The 19,624-nt window shown below is 45.7% G+C and overlaps 1 protein-coding gene across 1 annotated transcript in view; it reads right to left on the bottom strand.

The window, feature by feature from the left end:
- The window catches only part of LOC130707275 (uncharacterized), a 34,292-nt gene that overhangs the window by 12,216 nt on the left and 2,452 nt on the right, over positions 1-19,624 (bottom strand). The window contains exons 2-4 of the mRNA XM_057541022.1: positions 16,127-16,284; positions 13,682-13,762; positions 8,213-8,699 (exon numbers count right to left, since the gene is read on the bottom strand). Of these exons, the coding sequence (XP_057397005.1) occupies positions 8,213-8,699; positions 13,682-13,734 (540 nt within the window). The 5' untranslated portion in view covers positions 13,735-13,762; positions 16,127-16,284. The remainder of the gene's footprint in view (positions 1-8,212; positions 8,700-13,681; positions 13,763-16,126; positions 16,285-19,624) is intronic.

Raw genomic sequence — 19,624 nt, 5'->3', positions numbered from 1 at the left:
TCAGGGCAGAAGACACCCACAGATTGAGACCTATTTTCTAGGTGGAGGTCTCTTACCGAAAGTTTAACACTCCTTCTGGATCAGTGCCTAGAACTTGGGTCTCCCCCTCCTGTGTCTGGGAGAGTCCCAGGACAGGGCTGCTTGTGAGGCCATGTGCTGATGGATACATACAAACAGTCCCGGGGTTCGACAAGGACCCCTCCCATGCCTGACTTTCCAGTCTTGTCCCTTAGCTTCCTACTACCCATCTCTTCCAAGTTTGTAAACAGGACTATTCTACTCTAGGAGCTGAGTTCAGTTAAGGAGGGTTTTCTTTTGTCTGGGTTCTGCTGGGGAGTTGTACAAAGTAATATCTTGATTTGTGACACATTTTGAGCCAAAACATAATCACCAATTGAATACCTTTTTTTTTTTTAAACTCTTTTTAAAGGGAGAAGAAACATTTGTATGAGAATGTTCCCAGGCACAGGCAGAACTAGAGCTTTAAGAAACAAATTCTTTGCCATGATTACCAATGTTTTGTTGACTTTGACCACACACGTGCACTGTACAGAGTTAGGTCTATGTTAGGAAAGAGTGGATTTAAAAAAAAATCTCCCCATTGAGAACTGCCTTTTAGAGCAGGAATGAGACCAATTAACTTTTCCACTAATTTATCCCAGTGATGTTTTAGCATTTCTTATAGATCCTCCATCCCCTCAGGAAGCTACAGAGCTGGTTTGCTATTTAATCCAGCTGTCTACGCTAAAGTCCTGGGGCTCTCAAGGCATCAGTTTGAAGGACATTGGAAATTCCTCAAAATGTTTTATCTAGGAAGATTTTTCTAAGAACTACAGCACAGAGAGCTGCTTTTACTATACCTTAAAATGAACAGCCCTTTAGATCTTAGATTTAGACACAGTACTTATCCGGGGGCTTCTTAGTAATCACTGCTCTGAGGGGCTCCTTGAATAGGATGAATGATGAGAAGAAGTCTGAGTGCCTGTGGAGGCTGCGTGGAGAGCTATTATGACCTCTTCTCACGGGAACGGACTCTGCCAGTAGCATCCTCTTGGGAGGGTAACTAGGACCGGCAGGGTGAGCACAACTCACGAAGACCTGTTTCTAACAGATCCTCTCACTTCGGGATGAGGTGGGGTTTGAGAAGCAGTGAGTCTGATCAGGTTGACTGATTCTTTTCACCATTCATCCATCCCTTCCCCTGCTGAGGACTTCTGTGAGGGAGTCACAGCTGAGTTCCCAGTTACCCTCAAGGTCAGCTTCAAGGGCCTTGGATGAGACCCCAGTTCCTGTCTCCTCAGCTTTAATTTCCAAGCCGCAGGCCTCCCTGGCTCACTCCCCTTGCTCCATCACAGTGACACAGTGACAGGGTGGGGGGTGGGTGAGGGCTGGTACTAGCCGAGTCTTAGCCAGAACTTTGTCCACAGCCCATAATTTCCAGAGGTTTGATGGCCTCTAGATCCTGAGAAGTAGCTGCAGTAACTGAACAGTGTGCTGTTTCCCAGACTTCAGTCACTAGCATAGCCACACCATGATTTTTGCTGTTTCTGTGGTCCTCTATTATTTTAAAATATATATTTAAAAATAATTTCCCCACTTAATAAAATCTATTTTAAAAGAAAAATTTTATGTCATCTGCACAGTTGAAATACTAGTGCCACTTGCCCTAAAGAGAAGTTTTCAGCAAAAGTAAATACAATGAAAACAAAACAATGTGATTAAAATTGAGCTCTGAGGCTGCCTGCCTAAAGCGCTGCACCTGAGGTGTGCTTTCTCTGTACTTAAACGAGAGGGAGGGAGGAAGAGAGAGAGAGAGGTTGAGAGAAAGGGTTAGAGGGGTGTTAGGGCTTTACTAGTATCAAAGTCAGGCTTTCAATTTGATGTAATCGGAAGGACTAAAAGACACTGAAAAGAGTACTTCCTCATTTTATGGTCTAATATTATTGCCTATTCAGTGTTTTACTTAAGTCATCCTGTGGGTGGTCAGAGTGCAAAGTACACTAGCTGAGCAGTTATGGCATCTTAAAAAGTTAGGACCAGAAGCATGTAATGAAATCAACTTCCTTCTTGCATAGATGAGGGGATATGAGGACAAACTAAAATTTTTTATTATAGTAAAATACACATAACATGAAATGTACTATTAGTGACATTTAGTATATTCACAATTTTGTGCAACCATCACTGCTATCTAGTTCCAGAACACTTTCATCACCCCAAAGGCCTCCCTGTACCCATTATCAGTCATTCCCCATTTCCCCCTCTCCTAGCCCTGGCAACCACTAATCTGATTTCTGTCTCTATGGATTTGCTGACTCTAGATATTTTATATAAATGGAATCATACAACATCTGGCCTTTTGTATCTGGCTTCTTTCACTTAGCATGATGTTTTTAAGGTTCACCCATGCTGCAGCATGTATTAGTACTTTTCATTCCTTTTTATGGCTGAATAATATTCCATTGTATGGATATACCACATTTTGTTTATCCATTCATCAGCTGATATACATTTGGGTTACTTCCACCTTTTGGCTATTGTGAATAGTGCTGCTATGAACATTCACGTACAAGTTTTTGTTTGAGTCCCTGTTTTCAATTCTTTTGGGTATATACCTAGGAGTGGAATTGTCAGGTCAAATGGTCATTCTATGTTTAAGTTACTGAATAACTGCCAATCTGTTTTGCATAGGGGCTGTACCATTTTACATTCCCACCAGCAATGTACAAAGGTTCCAATTTCTCCATATCATTGTCATCACACGTTACTTTCTGGGCTTTTTGTTGTTTTAATTATGGCCATTTTAGAGAGATGGACTAACTAACTAACTTTGATGGAGCACAAACTCTCCGTTTCTTCTCTAATTAATTCTCCACTCAGCAGCCAAATTAATCTTTCCAAAATGCACATCTGATCACATCACCCACTTTTTTGATCCCAATCTCTTAGGATGAAGACAAAAAAAACCACCCAAAGTCCTCCAGACCCTGCATGGTCTGGTCCCTGTCTGCCTTTCAATCAGCACCATCCACCCTGGCCTTTCAGAAAGCATCTTCTTGCCAGAGCATGGACTGTTCCCTCTGCCTGGAATGCTCCCTTCCCACCCTTTCAAATCTTAGCTCAGGCTTCATTCCCTCAGGAAAGCCACTCCCCACCAGGCCAGGGGGCTGGTCCTCAGCTGTCAGAGCACTGTGCATCTTGCCTTTTTAACACTTACCCCTGTCTGCAGTTACACATTTATTCATGTCATTATTTGATCCTGTCTGGGAGCTCCACCTTCAGTCTGCTGGCAGAGCAGAGTCAGCCAACAAAGCTTTGGACGTTGCTTGAACCTGGAGCAACTGTCTTTTCTCTTTTCCATTCAGTCCTCCCAATAAAGAAGGACAAATTTTTCCTTTCTCTGCATTCCTTTGCTCAAAGACCAACTTTTCCTCCCCAAAAGCCTCATCAAGCATGCAGCGTTGTCTGCTGGGTTTGCTTGATTCTTAAATTCAAAATTTACTTACAGGACAATAAAAAGCATGAACACTGTTAAGGAAATGAAAAGACAAGACAAACTGGGAGAAAATATTTGCAAAGCACACATATATTAAAAGAATTGGGCCTAAGATATATAAAGAACTCTTAAAAATGAATAAGAAGATTTAAAAAAACAATAAGAATGAGCAAAAGATTTGGACACATGACTAAAGAAGATGTACGGAGGGCAAATAACACAAAAAAGATGTTCAATATCATTAGTCATTAGGGAAGTGCAAATTAAAGCCACAAGGGAAACTATACACCTACTAGAATGACTAAATTTGAAAGGACTAACAATACCACATGTTGGTGAGGATGTGGAGCTTCTAGAAATCTCACACATTCTTGGCAGGAATGCAAATGGTACAGCAATTTTGGAAAACAGTTTGGCAGTTTTGATAAAGTTACCATACAACTCAGCAATCTCACTCCTAGGTATCTACCCAAAAGAAAGGAAAACAGACATACATTCACACACAAAGACCTGTAGGCAAATGTTTACAGTAGTTTTATTAATAATACCCCCAAACTGGAAACAACCCAATGTCCATCAACTGGGGAATTAGTAAACAAATTGTGGTATATCCATACAATGGAATGCCACTCATCAATAAAAAAGAAATGAATTACTGATACATGCAAAACATGAATGAAAAGCATAATGCTAAGTGGACAAAGCCAGATACAGAAGGTTATATACATATGAAAAAGTTTTGTGTTTCAGACTCTAGAAAGACCTCCAAGCAGCTCACAAGATCCCACTGTGAAAGACACGGGGTCTGGACACCAAGGCGGGAAAGTGGGGTAGGGTGGTGGTGGTGTGATGAATTGGGAGATTGGGATTGACATATATACACTAACATGTATAAAATAGATAACTAATAAGAACCTGCTGTATAAAAAATAAATAAATAAAATTCAAAAAAAAAAGAGACACGGGGTCTGATGAGGGGAATAAGACTCAGGTTTCCCATATTTAGTTCCTCCGGGGAGGATTTCATCTATATGACACTGGGGAAAACTGTAGGGAAGATCAGTGGTTTCTAGGACTGAAAGTGGGAAGAGATTGACTGCATAGGCGCATGAGAGAAATTTGGGGAGTGTTGAAAATCTTCTACATCTTGATTTTGGTATTGGTTACACAAATGCATACATTTGTCAAAATTTATCAGACCATACTCTTAAAAAAAGAGTTAAAAAATTTTTTTTAAACCATTTACAAAAAATTGAAGTACAGTTAATTTACAATGTTGTGTTAGCTTCAGGTGTACAGCGAAGTGACTCAGATATATATATATATATATACACACACACACACACATATACACATATATACACATATATATGTATATATATATTCCTTTCCAGACTCTGTTCCATTATAGGTTATTACAAGGCATTGAATATAGTTCCCTGTGCTACACAGTAGGTCCTTGTTATCTATTTTATACATAGTAGTGTGTATATATATGTTAATCCCAAACTCCTAGTTTATCTCCCCCAAGAGTGAGTTTTATTTTATATAAATTATACCCCAATAAAACTGACTTAAAAACTTACTTGAGGGGCTTCCCTGGTGGCGCAGTGGTTAAGAATCCGCCTGCCAGTGCAGGGGACACGGGTTCGAGCCCTGGTCTGGGAAGATCCCACATGCCGTGGAGCAACTAAGCCTGTGTGCCACAACTACCGAGCCTGTGCTCTAGAGCCTGCAAGACACAACTACTGAGTCCATGTGCTGCAACTACTGAAGCCCACGCTCCTAGAGCCCATGCTCCGCAACAAGAGAAGCCACTGCCATGAGAAGCCCGTGCACCGCAACGAAGAGTAGCCCTCGCTTACTGCAACTAGAGATAAAGCCCGCATGCAGCAACAAAGACCCAACGCAGCCAAAAATAAGTAAATAAATTAAAAAATAAATTTATTAAAAAAAAAAACTTACTTGAAACTCAACAATAAAAAATAATTTAATTTAAAAATGGGCAAAGGGGGCTTCCCTGGTGGCGCAGTGGTTGAGAGTCTGCCTGCTAATGCAGGGGACACGGGTTCGAGCCCTGGTCTGGGAGGATCCCACATGCCACGGAGCAGCTGGGCCCGTGAGCCACAACTACTGAGCCTGTGTGTCTGGAGCCTGTGCTCCGCAACAGGAGAGGCCACGATAGTGAGAGGCCCGCGCACCGCGATGAAGGGTGGCCCCCACTCGCCGCAACTAGAGAAAGCCCTCGCACAGAAATGAAGACCCAACACAGCCAAAAATAATTAATTAATTTTTCAAAAAAATGGGCAGAGGACTTGAATAGACATTTATCCAAAGAAGATATACAAATGGATAACAAGCATGTGAAAAGATCCTCAGCGTCACTAACCATTAGGAAAATGCAAATCAAAACCACAATGAGATATCACCTCATACCCATTGAGATGGTTACTATTTAAAAACAAAAAACAAAAAAACAGAAAATAACAACTGTTGGTGAAGATGTGGAGAAATTGGAACTCTTGGGCACTGTTAGTGGGAATGTAAAATGGTGCAGTCACTATGGAAAACAGTATGGCAGTTCCTCAAAAAATTAGAATTTCCAGATGATTCAGCAATTCCATTTATGGATATATATATGTAAAAGAATTGAGAGCTGAGTCTTGAAGAGGTATTTATACACCCATGTCCATAGCAGCATTATTCACAAAAGCCAAAAGATGGAAGCAACCCACATGTTCATCAATGAATGAATGGATAAACAAATTGTGGTATATACATACAAAGGAGTATTATTCAGCCTTAAAAAAGGAAACTCTGACATATGCTACAAAATGGATGAACATTATGGTAGGTGACATGAGCCAATCACAAAAAGACAAATACTGTACATGAGTTATCTGGACTAGTCAAACTCACGGAAATAGAAAGTAGAATGGTGGTTGCCAGGGGCAGGGGTGGGGAGGTGGAGGGTGGATGAACTGTTGTTGAATGAGTTTCAGTTTTGCAAGATGAAAAAGTTCTGCAGATTGGTGCACAACAGTGTGAAATGTAAATATATTTAACACCACTGAACTGTACACTTAAAAATGGGTAAGATGGGGCTTCCCTGGTGGCGCAGTGGTTGAGAGTCTGCCTGCTAATGCAGGGGACACGGGTTCGAGCCCTGGTCTGGGAAGATCCCACATGCCGCGGAGCAACTGGGCCCATGAGCCACAACTACTGAGCCTGCGCGTCTAGAGCCTGTGCTCTGCAACAAGAGAGGCCGCAATAGTGAGAGGCCCGCGCACCGTGATGAAGAGTGGCCCCCACTCGCCGCAACTAGAGAAAGCCCTCGCACAGAAATGAAGACCCAACACAGCCAAAAATAAATAAATAAATTAAAAACCTACCTTTAAAAAAAAAAAATCGGTAAGATGGTAAATTTGGTTATGTGTATTTGACCACAATTAAAAAAAAAAAAAACCTTAGAGTACTTTAGGAATATATATATATTTTTTTTTCTGTATACAAAAAAGCCAAGATAGGGAATATATGAAATAAAAAGAGAAGACCTTCTCTGCTCCTCTTTTTTTCCCCAGTACATGCTCTCATTCCCATTTCCTGCTGAGAACCATACATTCAAACATATGGCTTTAAAATGTATGTAAATGGAATGAAACTATATGTATGGTCATGTAATCTGCCTTTTCCATAGTGTTCACCTCATTTTAGAGATTTTCTATGTCAGTATACAGCCAGGGACCTCATTCTTTCTAACCACCACATTGCATTTCACAGCGGGGCTGTGCATAATCTATCTAAGCGTTTTTCTCTGGATGGGCAGTTACATCATTTCCATTTTTCCCTTCTACAAAGCTGCAGTAAACATCCTTGTACATCCCTGTGGGCTTGTAAGAGTCTCCCCGTGGGTCAGAGGCCTACAAGTGCTCTGCTGAAGGAATGTTTACTTGAAATGTTTCAGATATTGCCAAACTGTCCTCCAAAATGTCTGCACTAAGATCACCCCTTAGCACTGCATGAGGTTGCCTTTGTCTTCACACTCTCACCAGATTTTCAATTTAAAAACTATTTCCTGCTGTGCTTTCAGAGGCCTCCAGAACGCCAGCCACACCGCCCACTCTTTCCACTGACACAGTGGGGACCAGCTAGGTTGTGTGTCTGTTGTCTCTCCCTCTAGGAATGCCCTCCCTTCCTCTCCCCTCACTTCCCCTCCACTTTGCCTTTCCAAATCCTTCCAGGTGGGCTGCAGCTCCGCCTCCTCAGCAGTCTTCCTGGACGCCCCTGCCTCACCTTCTGCCTGGAGGCCTCCACGCAGTCAAGGCTTACCTAACTGCACTTTCCACTGCTTCTTCAACAGCTCCTGTTTCTTTATCTAGAGCTTCTCAGATTTCCCACTAAAAAATCCCTAACAGCAGGAGAGAGTGAATACAGAACCCAGAATGTCTGGGAGGTCAACTGCAAGTGGCTATAGGGAGAGGAAAGTTTCTTTCAAGTCCCTTGTTTATCTTAAAATTCTAGTTTTATATTAAAAGTGTTTTAATTCTTGTCTCACCCCATAAAACTGGCGCTCCAGGAGATGCCCCACATTTATCCCATAGTTCTGTGAAGTCCCTGGCACGTCTCTGTATAGCCCAGGGAGAAAAATGCAGTCTGAATCTGATCTTCCTCACTAGTCCCAAAGCTCTCCAGAAAGGGACTCGGATGTACACCTACCTGTCGGGTACAGGGAAGAAGTTCAGTAAATCCACTCCCTTGGTGTTTGGTGCACTTCCGTCTCTGACTTGAATCCTGGGGAGGCCAGTGAATTGCAAAGCAACTTGGTGCTTTCACACCCCCGTCGCTTAGGAGCGTTGGACGGCAGGTGGCGCCCGGGTCCGCCTCACTGCCGAGCTTGCCCGACTCCCAGCACCAGCTCAGGGGAAAGGGCCGTGGAGCGGTCTCGGTCACTGCGGTGTCTAAAAAACTGTTTCCCCGTCTCTGCACGTACAGAGGAAGGAAGCCCGGCTGTGGGCGGCAAGGAGAGGCCCCGGGAGGCTTCATTTCTGCTGCGCGCAGATGGAGACGCGGCGGCGGCGCCGACCCCGGGCGCCCGCAGGAGAGCCCCGCGCACCTGGGCGTGCACTTCGATCCCGCCCGGAATGGCGAAGGTAGCTTCCGGCAGTTGCAGAAAACAGAAACCGAACGCCAAATGTTTATGAGCCTGCAAGAGGAGGAAATTGAAACTTCCTGGTGTGATTGAAAAGGCATGAAAACAGCTGCTGTTTGGTTTCTGGAAACCGTGTCCCCGAGCTTGTTACAGCATCGCCCTTTTACCCCCAGGCCTGGCTTCTTCCTCGCTGGAGGCAGGGGTGGGGAGGTCAACAATCTGGGGCAGAAGGGTCAGATGAGAGGTTCCCTTTCTCTGAAGCCACCTGGGCTTAAGCCAGGTGGCAGACAAAAGTCAGTGACGAGGGGAGAGAGGAATGGCTCTTCCAACTCAGTGTTTACCCAAGTGGGTCCCCGAAGACAGTAGACCCTGCAGGGGATCTGGAGGGGAGTAAAATCTGATCCTTTTCCTGACGGGGTGCATGTTGAAGTACAGTGCTTCTTAACATGTCTACAGACCACCTGGATCATTTGCTAAAAATGCAGTTTACGGAGCTTTACTAAATCAGATGGAGGAGGCCAGAGGTGGTAGCGCCGAGTCTGTATTTCTAATAAGCCCCTGAGTAGTTCTTCTACTCTCTGAGTCTGAGAACCACAGCCCCAGCTCTGTGTACCAAAAGCTGGCAGCTCAGATACAAGAACCAGCCTCTGAGTGCCCACGTCCTTCCAAACTGGGTTAGCTCTAGTCCCACCCTTCGAGGGTGCAAATTTGGTCGTACAAATAAGTATAATCAGTATTTCTGCCTAGTTAACCCCCATCTATCAAACCTCAGGCCCTCTGAGAGAGTCTCCCCCAATATTTCTGGAGCCCCTGTGAGTTCCTTTTCTCCCCCCACCTCCATAATAACTGCTTCCCGCAAGTTGCATGAAAGAGTAGCCACAAGTGTAACCAGTGCAGCTCCTTCTCCTGGTGCCTCCAGAGCTCACTCTCTCCTGTGGGGTTAAGTCCCCACCCGCTCAAAGCTGCAAACCCTCAAGGCCAGATGGAGGTGTCTCGCCTTTAGGTCTCACAGCACCCAAACCAAGCTTTGTTCCAAACAGAATGCTTCCGTTTCTAACTCAGGATCAGATTTTGTCACCAGGGCCCAGAGGTAGTGCTGCTTGGGCTCCCAGTGTCCCAAAGTTCTTTGAGGAAAGAGCTTCTTCAGAGATTAAAAGTGGTGTACTGGTAAACTGCTTTCCACAAAAGAAAAATCAAAGCCCTGATTTGTCAGGTTTACCGATTTCTGTGGTATAAATATTCCCATCACTGCAGATTTTAAGCAAAGTTGGAAAGAGATGCTCATAATCAGTCTCACAGCTGGGAAAAGGCAGCACTGGCACAACACTCCCTGAGGGCTGGCCAGGGACCAGATACCAAAACGTCATTCATCCATTCAACAACTATTTACTGAGTGCCTGCTATGTGCCAGTTGCTACTCTCTGATCTGGGGATCCAGAAGTAAATACAAGGGATCAAGCTCTTGCCCAGGTAGAGTTCACCTTCTAATGGAGGAGACAGCCCATAAATAAATAAGTAAACAAACAGGTCAGCTCTTGATAAGTGCTATAAAATAAGGAAAGCCAGGTAAGGAGCTACAGTGATGGGTGGTCTATTTTAGAACCAGTGATCAGCAAAGGCCTCTCTGAGGTGGTGACATCTGAATTGAGTCCCAAAGGGGTGAAAACTGTAAATATCTGGAGTAGCCCAGGCAGAGGGAACAGCAAGAGCAGAGACCCTAAGAAAGGCGTATCCCTGGTGTGTTCATCAAGGGGGCCAATGTGTGTCTAGAGCAGAGGGAGGGGAGAGTATAGCAGAGGAGGTGGGAGAAGAAATGGGGGAGCGGAGCATTGCATGCAGTGTGGATTTCTTGTAGTGGGAACTCATTGGAGTGTTTGAGCAGGGGCATGGTCTCATTTACTTTTCAAACGGACCATTCTTGCAGCTGGGGAGGGTGGTACAGATGGACAGTTTCCTAAGGGGGAAGCAGGGAGTTGAGTTGGGAGGCAACTGGTGGAGAAGGTGATGGTGGCGGTGGTGAGAAGTGGATGGATTCCAGATACATTTTGCAAAAGAGGCCATCAAACCTTTTGATGGTTGATGTGGGGTTTGAGATCCACAGGGAAGTCAAAGAGACTCTGGGATATTTGGTTTGTGTAATCAGGTGAATGGTGATACAGTTACTGGGATTCAGGAGGAACCAAGAGGTCAGTTGGGAGCATGTTAAGTTTGAGCTGCCTATGAAAGGCCTGGGCTGGTGACATGATTTGGGAGTCATCACGGTGTGGATAGACTTTAACGCCTCGGGAGTGGATGAAGTCACCAGGGAGGGAAGAGGAAGATCCAAGGACGGAGCAGTGGAGACCTTCAACACCGAGAGGATGGGAAGATGAGAAGGCTCTCTGCTGAGGAGTGGTCAGCGAGCTTGGAAACTGTGCAAAAGAAGTGCTTAAAAGTACAAAGGAGCCTGATCAGTTGTGCTAAATGCTGCTGAGAGGTGCAGGAAGATGAGGACTGAGAAAAAGCTTGGCTTTGGCAGCATCGAGGCCCTTCATGACAAGCATGGTTCCCAGGGAGTGGTGGGGACGAAAGCCTGTTTACAAAGGATGGGAGAGGAAACGGAGGAGAGCAAGTGCAGACATGGAGTGTAAACACGAAGGGGGGTTCTGTCAAGGGAAATAGAGAAGTAGGTTGGCAGCTGGAGGGCAGGCACTGTAGGTCAGCAGAGGGAGAGCAGTAGTAAGGGGGAGAATCCTGCCCAGGTGTTTCCTTGGGTGCACCACAGCCAGGGGCTGGCCAGCCTCTCGGGCTCTCTGGGGCAGCAGAGTGTTCCGGTTGGGAAGGGGAAGCCCTGCTGACTCTGCTGTGTCAGGACAGCCACCAGCCTCTGCCCTGGGAGCCCCTTCCTGTGAAACCTGCTGGCTTGTCCTGGGGTCAGCTAGGGAGGGATGGAAGGAGGCTGCTTCAACCCTGATGCTGCAGCAGGTGCTTCCTCATCAATCCCTGCTTTGCGGAAGCTCATAAGGGATGGTCTTGAGCTAGATTAGCTGTGTGGACTGGATTCCTCAGCCAGGTGTGGAGTCAGCGAGCTTCATCCTGACGTGTATCACACATGCGGAGCATCTAAGTGGCTGGATTCACCCTTTGGATGGGGATTGATTGGACATTTGGGTCGTGAGTGACTGAGTGATATTTGTGACTTTCATTCATGTTTCTGCCCCATGCCTTTCTGCCCTTTCCCTTCATTCAAGCAGACAGTAGGCTTTGTGCTTCACTCCTTCCAGTGAGGCATGGATGGTGGAAGCAGGAGAAGCTTGCAAGGTTTCCCGGCTTTTGTTTTCTAAAAGCTCAAGACTAGAGACAGGGCAGAGTCAGAGGGAAGGAGTAGGGAGCTTGGAGAAGCAGGAAGGTGAGAGGTGCTTCCTTCAACATACAAAGAAGGTTGTTCCAGGTAAGGGGTGTGTAGAGCAAAGTCAGAGGGGCTGCTCGATTCAAATTCTGGCTTTGCCACCTGGAAGCCACCTAATCTTGGACTAGTTACTTAAACTACTCTAAGCCTAAAAATGAGACAATAATAATGTCTACCTCACTGATGTAGTCTAACATTTTGGCTTTAGTCCCAGGGTTCTTGGGGTACCTGTTAAGGACTGAATTGTGTACTCCCCGCCGCTGCCCGCCCCCCTCCACCAAGTTCATATATTGAAGTCCTAACCCCCACTACTTCAGAATGTGACTGTATGTGGAGAGAGGGTCATTAAAGAGGTCAGCAATATAAAATGAGGTCATTAGAGTGGACCCTAATCCAATATGACTGGTGTCCTCAGAAGAAGAGGACATTTGGACACAGACAGGTACAGAGGAAAGACTGTGTGAGGACACAGGGAGAAGACAGCCATCTACAAGCCAAGCGGAGAGGCCGCAGAAGAAATCAACCCTGCTGACATCTTGATCTGACTTCTGGCTTCCAGAACAATGAGAAAAAAATTTATACACACACCCAGGACTATTATTCAGCCTTGAAAGAGAAGGAAGTCCGTTTGCAACCATATGGATGAACCTGGAGAACATTATGCTAAGTGACATAAGCCAGACACAGAAGACAAATACTGTATGATCTCACTTACATATGGAATCTAAAAACATTGAACTTACAAAAACAAAGAGAATAATGGTAGTTGCCAGGGGCTGGGAGGTGTGGGAAATGGGGAGATGTTGGTCAAAGGATACAAAGTTTCAGTTATGCAGGATGAATAAGTTCTGGAGATCTGATGTACACCATGGTGACTATAGTTAATAATACTGTATTGTATACTTGAAATTTGCTAAGAGAGTGTTCTTGCCACACACACACAAAGGTAACATGTGCGGCGATAGATATGTTAATTAGCTTGATTGTGGTAAGCATGTCACAGTGTACACTTATATCAAAACATCATGTTGGGCTTCCCTGGTGGCGCAGTGGTTGAGAATCTGCCTGCCAATGCAGGGGACACGGGTTCAAGCCCTGGTCTGGGAGGATCCCACATGCCGCGGAGCAACAGGGCCCGTGAGCCACAACTACTGAGCCTGCGCGACTGGAGCCTGTGCTCCGCAACAAGAGAGGCCGCGATAGTGAGAGGCCCGCGCACCGCGATGAAGAGTGGCACCCGCTTGCCACAACTAGAGAAAGCCCTCGCACAGAAACGCAGACCCAACACAGCCAAATATAAATAAATAAATAAATAAATAAATAAAAATTAAAAAAACCACATCATGTTGTACACATTAAATATATACAATTTTAACTTTTTTGTCAATTATACCTCTATAAAGCTGGGGGAAAAAATCAAACCACAAAGTACAAACCCTTCCTGGCCCTAGGGGTAATGGTTATAAGTGTGGGTTCCAGGGTCATACTGTCTAAGTAGAAATCTTAGGTCTTCCCTTATTTACGGGGTATCTGTTGCCGTAAAGCAAAATTGGTGGCGCAAAACAGCAACAGTCCTTCATTATTATCTATCATGATGCTGGGTGTTAATTGAGCACAGCTGGGTGGTTCTCACTCAAGGGTCACTTACATGTCTGGTGGTTGAGGCTGGCTGTTGGCTGGGACCTCAGCTGGCAGGAACATCTACTGTGGCCTCTTCATGTGGCCTGGGCTTCCTCATAAAATGACAGGTGGGTTCCAAGGGCAAGCATCCCAAGAGAGAAAGACATGGGGATTGAATTATGTTACATGACTTTGGAAGTCCCACGGGGTCACTTCTGCTGCATTCTATTCAAGGAGTGAATAATTAGACTTCACCTCTTAATAAGATGAACCTGCAGAAATATTTTAAAACCACCACATCTTCCAAAGTCCACATCCTTAGCTTCTCCAAGCTTCAGTTTCCTCATCTATAAAGTAATGGTAAACGTAGTCCCTTGTTCATAGAAATGCTATGAGAATTAAATGAGAAAATGTGTGTGTAAACCCCCTAGCACAGTGCCCGGCACATAGCAATTGCTCAGAGATAGTGCTTATTCTAGGGATTATCTCATTACTGTCCACCCAAGCCTTTGAGGTAGGCATTTGATCTCCATTTTACAGAGGCGGGGACAGAGATCCTAAGATGATATGTAACTTTCCCAACCCAAACATCTTCCCAACTCTCAATAAGGGTTCCCCTCTGGGAAGAACAGGTGACATTGGAAAACAGTTACAACTGAGTTTCTGAAGGCCTGGGATAAGCAGAAAGCCTCACCTGGAACAGTGTTCCTCAAACTACGGTTCTTGCACTGTGAAATTAAGTTAGTGAACCACAATTGGCACTTTTTAAAAAGTGACATCTAATGATACAAAATGAGAAATATCAGAGTACATTTTGTAAGTAAGGATAAATTTTATGAAACTTTTGTTCCTTATATCTGTATGCATTAGTGGTTTTCAACTGTGGGCAACTTTGTCTCCCAGGAGACATGTGGAGATGTCTGGAGACAATTTTAATTGTCACAACTGAAGGGGGCAGGAAATGCTACTGACATCGAGTGGGTAAGAGGCCAGGGATGTTGCTACATATCCTACAATTCTCAAGACAGCCCCCTCCCCACTCCCTAGCGATGAATTATCCAACTCAAAATTTCAACAGTGAGGAGACTGAGAAACCTTGATATCTGTATATCTATATCTACATGTACTGAGTTGCAATGTGCAGTGTTCCATCCTGTGGGTTGCATTCAAAGAGTGTGAGAGCCCCTAGACTAGAAGACTCCTGAGTGAGTCCAGCTCCTGAATCTAGTTCTGCCACCGAGATTGATTTGCTCCACCAGGCCCTGGTAGCATCTGCCCCTACTCGGATGATCTGAATGCACTATTCATTTTCTCCTGGTTTTCTTTTATTGTCAGCTCTCCCCAGATAGGACTTCTCTCAGAAGAGTTGGGAGTGTGGACATAATGTAGCTTTAGAAGAGAACCCTCTAACACCTGTTAACCCTGGTTCAGACAAAAGCTTTTAACTTTCCTGTTGGCCAGTGCTGAGACCCTAGGTTTTCCCTGTTTCCTCACAGCAAGGATACTGACCTAATCACTATTACTAGTTGAGCATTTCCTATATGCCCAAGCCTTCTCAGTTCCAAGCATTGGCTCATTTATTCCTCATTTATTATAGCAACTATGTGAAGAAGACTCTATCATGGCAGTCTTACTAGTGTGGGAACTGAGGCTCAGGGAGGTTAAATCACTTCACTGGGACCACACAGCTGCTGAATAGCAGAGCCAGGGTTTGAACTCAGCCCTAATGACCAGGGAGTACCGCCACTTTCCAAGCTATGTTTTGATTGGAATCTAGCCTTGAAACACATCTATCACACAGACAGATCCAGTAGGAGAGAACAAATTCTAGGTTGGGGCCAGGCAGTGTGGAGTCTTGTTCTGACTCTCCCCTTCATCAGCCAAGTGACCTGGGAAAGGAACTTTTAGCGGTTCAGCTTCCTGGTCTGTCAGGTGGGGATTCCCGTACCTGCTCAGCCTGTCGTAGGAAAACTGTGCTCTGGCATCACTTTGGACGTGCAACTGCTTGGGCCAGACCTTTACACACCCACCCTGTCACCTCTCACATCTCTCACCTCTTTTAGACTCGTCCTTGTCCAGGTTCTCATCTCTGACCTCTTAGAGCCTCCTGTATTCGTCAGCTCGGGCTGCCAAACCAACTCCACAGACTGGGTGGCAGACATTTCTTTCTCACAGTTCTGGGGGCTAGAAGCCCAAGATCAAGGTGCCGGCAGACCCTGTCCTTGGTGAGGACCCTGTTCCTGACTTGCAAGTGGCTGCCTTCTCACTGGGTCCTCCCATGGTGCAGAGAGGAAGCGCTGCTCTCTCTCCCTCCTCTTATAAGGGCACCGATCCAATCATAGAGGCCCTACCCTTGTGACCTCAGCTAAACTAATTACCTCCCAAAGGCCCCACCTCCTAACACCATCACATCGAAGGTTAGGGCTTCAACCTGCATCCTTTCTCCCTTGAATTCCCAAAGCCCTTTACTTACACGCCTCCAATGGCACTGACGATGTCTGTGTTCCTTCAGAATTCATGTTTGGAGGGAATGTCCAATCTCCTCTTCCAGACTGAAATTTTCATGAGTGCAATGGCTGCGTTTTACTTGCCTTTGTTTCTTTGGCTCCCAGCTCAACAATCATTTGTAGACTAAATGAAAGAACAAATGGGGGCGTGACATACAGGTGTTAAGTGGTTGCCGGATTTCAGGTGGTGTTTGGCAGAGACACAAACATGCTTTCAGCAGAAGCAGCTGGCACTATATGTGAGGGCAGTCACCAGGTTTTAGCACTTTCCTCTGCTCACGAGCAGTTCTGGAAGCTTCTTACATAGATGCTGCTTTTCTGAATGAGGCCATCAGCAAGGGCCAATGCTGTTTATCTTACTAATCACGATGAGGTTGTCTCCAAAAATCGCTTGTCTCTGAGGATTGTGCATTGAGGAGAGAACAAAAGTGGCATCATAGATCGGCAGAGCTTAGGGGTTGTCTTTGGCTCAATGCTTCTGATTGTCAGATGGTAGACAGAAGCCTAAAGAGGGTGGAGACTTAGGGGCTGGGCTATGACCAGATACCTGGCCTTTAGACTCCCATCTCCACCAAGCCAGTGTATGAAAGCACTAACGATGGAACCACAGGGGGTGTTGGGTAGGCAGGGCCCAGCTGACATTCTTCAGATGCCACTTCCTACAGGAAGCCTTCCCTGACCAGAACTGCCCCCTGCCCCAGCTCCCATCATCAAGTTAGAGGTAGGAGCCCCTGCCATGAGCTCCCCTAGCACTCTGTTCTCCTACTGTGATAGCACTCCCACACTCATGGTGAGGTAACATACACTCGTTCATTCAAAAATATTCGAACACTTAACCATGTGGCAAGCACTACTTTAGATGCTGAGGATACAACGGTGAACAAAACAGAAAAAAAATCCCACCCTCATGGAACTTGTATTTCTAGTGTGCCTGGGGAGACAGACAAAAAACCATAAAAACAGATAAAATATAAAACATGCTAGGCGGCAATAAGTGCTGTGGAGAAAATAAAAGTGGGAAAGGGCTATAGGAGGGGCTAGATGATGTGGGCAGTGAGGAGGTCAGTTTTAAATAGGACACTCAGAGGAATCAGATGACCCCTGAGAGGTGACCCTTGAGCAAAGATGCGAAGGAGGTGAGGGAGGAAGCCGTGTGGAGAGAAGGGGATCTAGGTAGAGGGGCCAGTAAGTGCAAAGGCCCTGAGCGGGGAGCCAGGCTCCCCAGTTTGAGGAACAGCAGAGGCCAGCGTGGCTGGAGCAGAGTGGGGAAGGAGAGGGCTGGGAGGTTAGAGCAGGAACGGGAGCAGATTGAACATCTGTCCCCTCCCCACCTCCCAATACCCGCACTTCAGCGAACTAACTCATACACCGAGGCTCTGACTGTAGCCAAGCCAGCCAGGAGCAAGCCACTCATTGACTAAGGGAAAGGTTTTCCAGGGGAAGCCAAAGAAAAACATGGCCAGTTCTTGGTTCTTACGTTTCAGAAGGCAGGTCCAGGTGTAGTGTGGGAAGACTGTGGAAGGATGCAATTTCTTCTAAGTTGACCCAGCCATGCCTTTGTATCCTGACTCTCACCCTTATCCAGACTAAATAAAGATTCCATGCACTGGTGGGGTAAGGTGAAGAGCGTACTGAAGGAATCTGCTGAGAGGAGTGGGGTAGCTAGAGGCCGCCATGTCTGTTTCCAGGGCTGGGTGGAAGTCAACCCCTAATCTGAGCTGAGGAGTGGCTGCTCTCCTACTTTTTGGCATCTGGTGAGGACCTCTTGGTGACAGCAGGCAGAAGGAGGGCTGTTCTTCATCTGGAGGAGTGACGCTCAGTACTTTGCTTAGGTCCCATGCAGCCCGCTCCCAAGATCCCAGGGCACTTATCCATCACCTCCATGCCCCAAATGGAAGATGGAGCCTGACACTTGGGGTCTCACCAAGTGAGGATGGTGGTAGACGCCCAACTCCTGTCACACACTCAAATTCCTGGGCTCCCTGAGGGCTAGCATATCTCGTGTGTATATTTCTCTCTGGGTTTGGCTACTTCTGTATATCAAGGGAGTAAAATCTGTTGAAGAGTTTATGGGTTCCATGTGTCTGTTGGGAGATTTGGGGGGCATGAATTGTAGGTGACATTTGGGCTGTTATGCTTACTTTTCTTTGGTTTTCACCAGATTCTTAAAGGAGCTTCTGGTTTAAGAAAGTCGAGAACTGCGAGAAAGGAGGCTATGTAAGGTGGCCCACAGGTAATAAAAACAATGCCTAGTCTGGGCCAAGCTCTTTCATATTTTGTCTCATCCCAACCTTGTGAGGCCAGTGCTAACCACATCCCCTATTTCCACACAGGGCAATCGGCCTCAGGCCTAAGTAGCTGGTTCAGACAGTGGAGTGGGCCTTGAACCCGGGTACATGCTCAGAGCAGCCCTATGTCCCCTCCTCCCACTCCTTCGTCACGGGATGCACTATCCCTAAGACATCCAGACTTCTCTCACACACCTATTCTGGCTTTGTCACTCTAGAATGTTCTATAACATTATTTTATTAAATTTCACTTTTCCGTTTAGTTTGGGCTGATCATCACCTTGAGTAATATGTTTTTTTCATGCTGTAAGACATAAAATTCTTTTACTCTGTCATAAACTTGTGTCTTTCTTCTTCAAGGTGGACCCTGAGTCCTAAAACCCTGATATCTGATGAATAGCACCGAATTTGTTTTCTTTGTCTTTTTACTCAGATATTCTAAACGTCATATATCAAAGTAATGAATTAAATAACTAATACCTCTGCAAATAGCTACCACTTATTGGATGTTCTCCAAGTGACTGGCATGGTGTCATTTTTTACCCTCATGATCTCATTTGATCCTCCTAATGCCCCTATGAAGTAAGTACTATTATTATCCCTATTTTACAGTTAAGGAAACTGAGGTTTAGAACCCATGGCAGGAGTGGGATTTGAGCCCAGAGCTGCAGGATTAACTACTACCCTTGCCAAGCCACTTCCTTCTTTACTTCGGTTGGTGTAAGGATGTATCCCTCTGCATGCCTCAGGGGTGACAAACGACCCAGCAGTATTTGGGTAGTTAGAGATGATAAAGTAGGCTGCTTTGTGGCCAGCTGTGAGGTCAGAGCAGAGAAGACCTGTTCACCCCAAGGGCTCCTGATGAACTCGTGGCCTTCCTCGGGGTAGACCACAGTGAGGCAGCCTGGAGAGGTCAGCATAATGCAGGCCCTGGCTGGGGGCAGATATGGAACCTAGCACTCTCCAGGGATGTGAGCCACTGCTTGGCCAATCTTCCTTCTGGAAAGAGATAGGAGGCTGCCACTGCTTCTTTGTGCTGCCTGGGTGGCCTCCAAGAAGCAGTAATGTGTGAGGTCATTGTAACTGAGCAGCTCAGGAAATACATTTGGTGACTGTGGCTTCAGATATCTGAAGTCCAAATTATAACTTGCATTTGCCCAGTGATTCACAGTTCAG

Source organism: Balaenoptera acutorostrata, chromosome 2 (genome assembly GCF_949987535.1).
Source record: "Balaenoptera acutorostrata chromosome 2, mBalAcu1.1, whole genome shotgun sequence".
Classification (NCBI taxonomy): domain Eukaryota; kingdom Metazoa; phylum Chordata; class Mammalia; order Artiodactyla; family Balaenopteridae; genus Balaenoptera; species Balaenoptera acutorostrata.
This window is presented reverse-complemented; position numbering and strand designations above follow the sequence as displayed.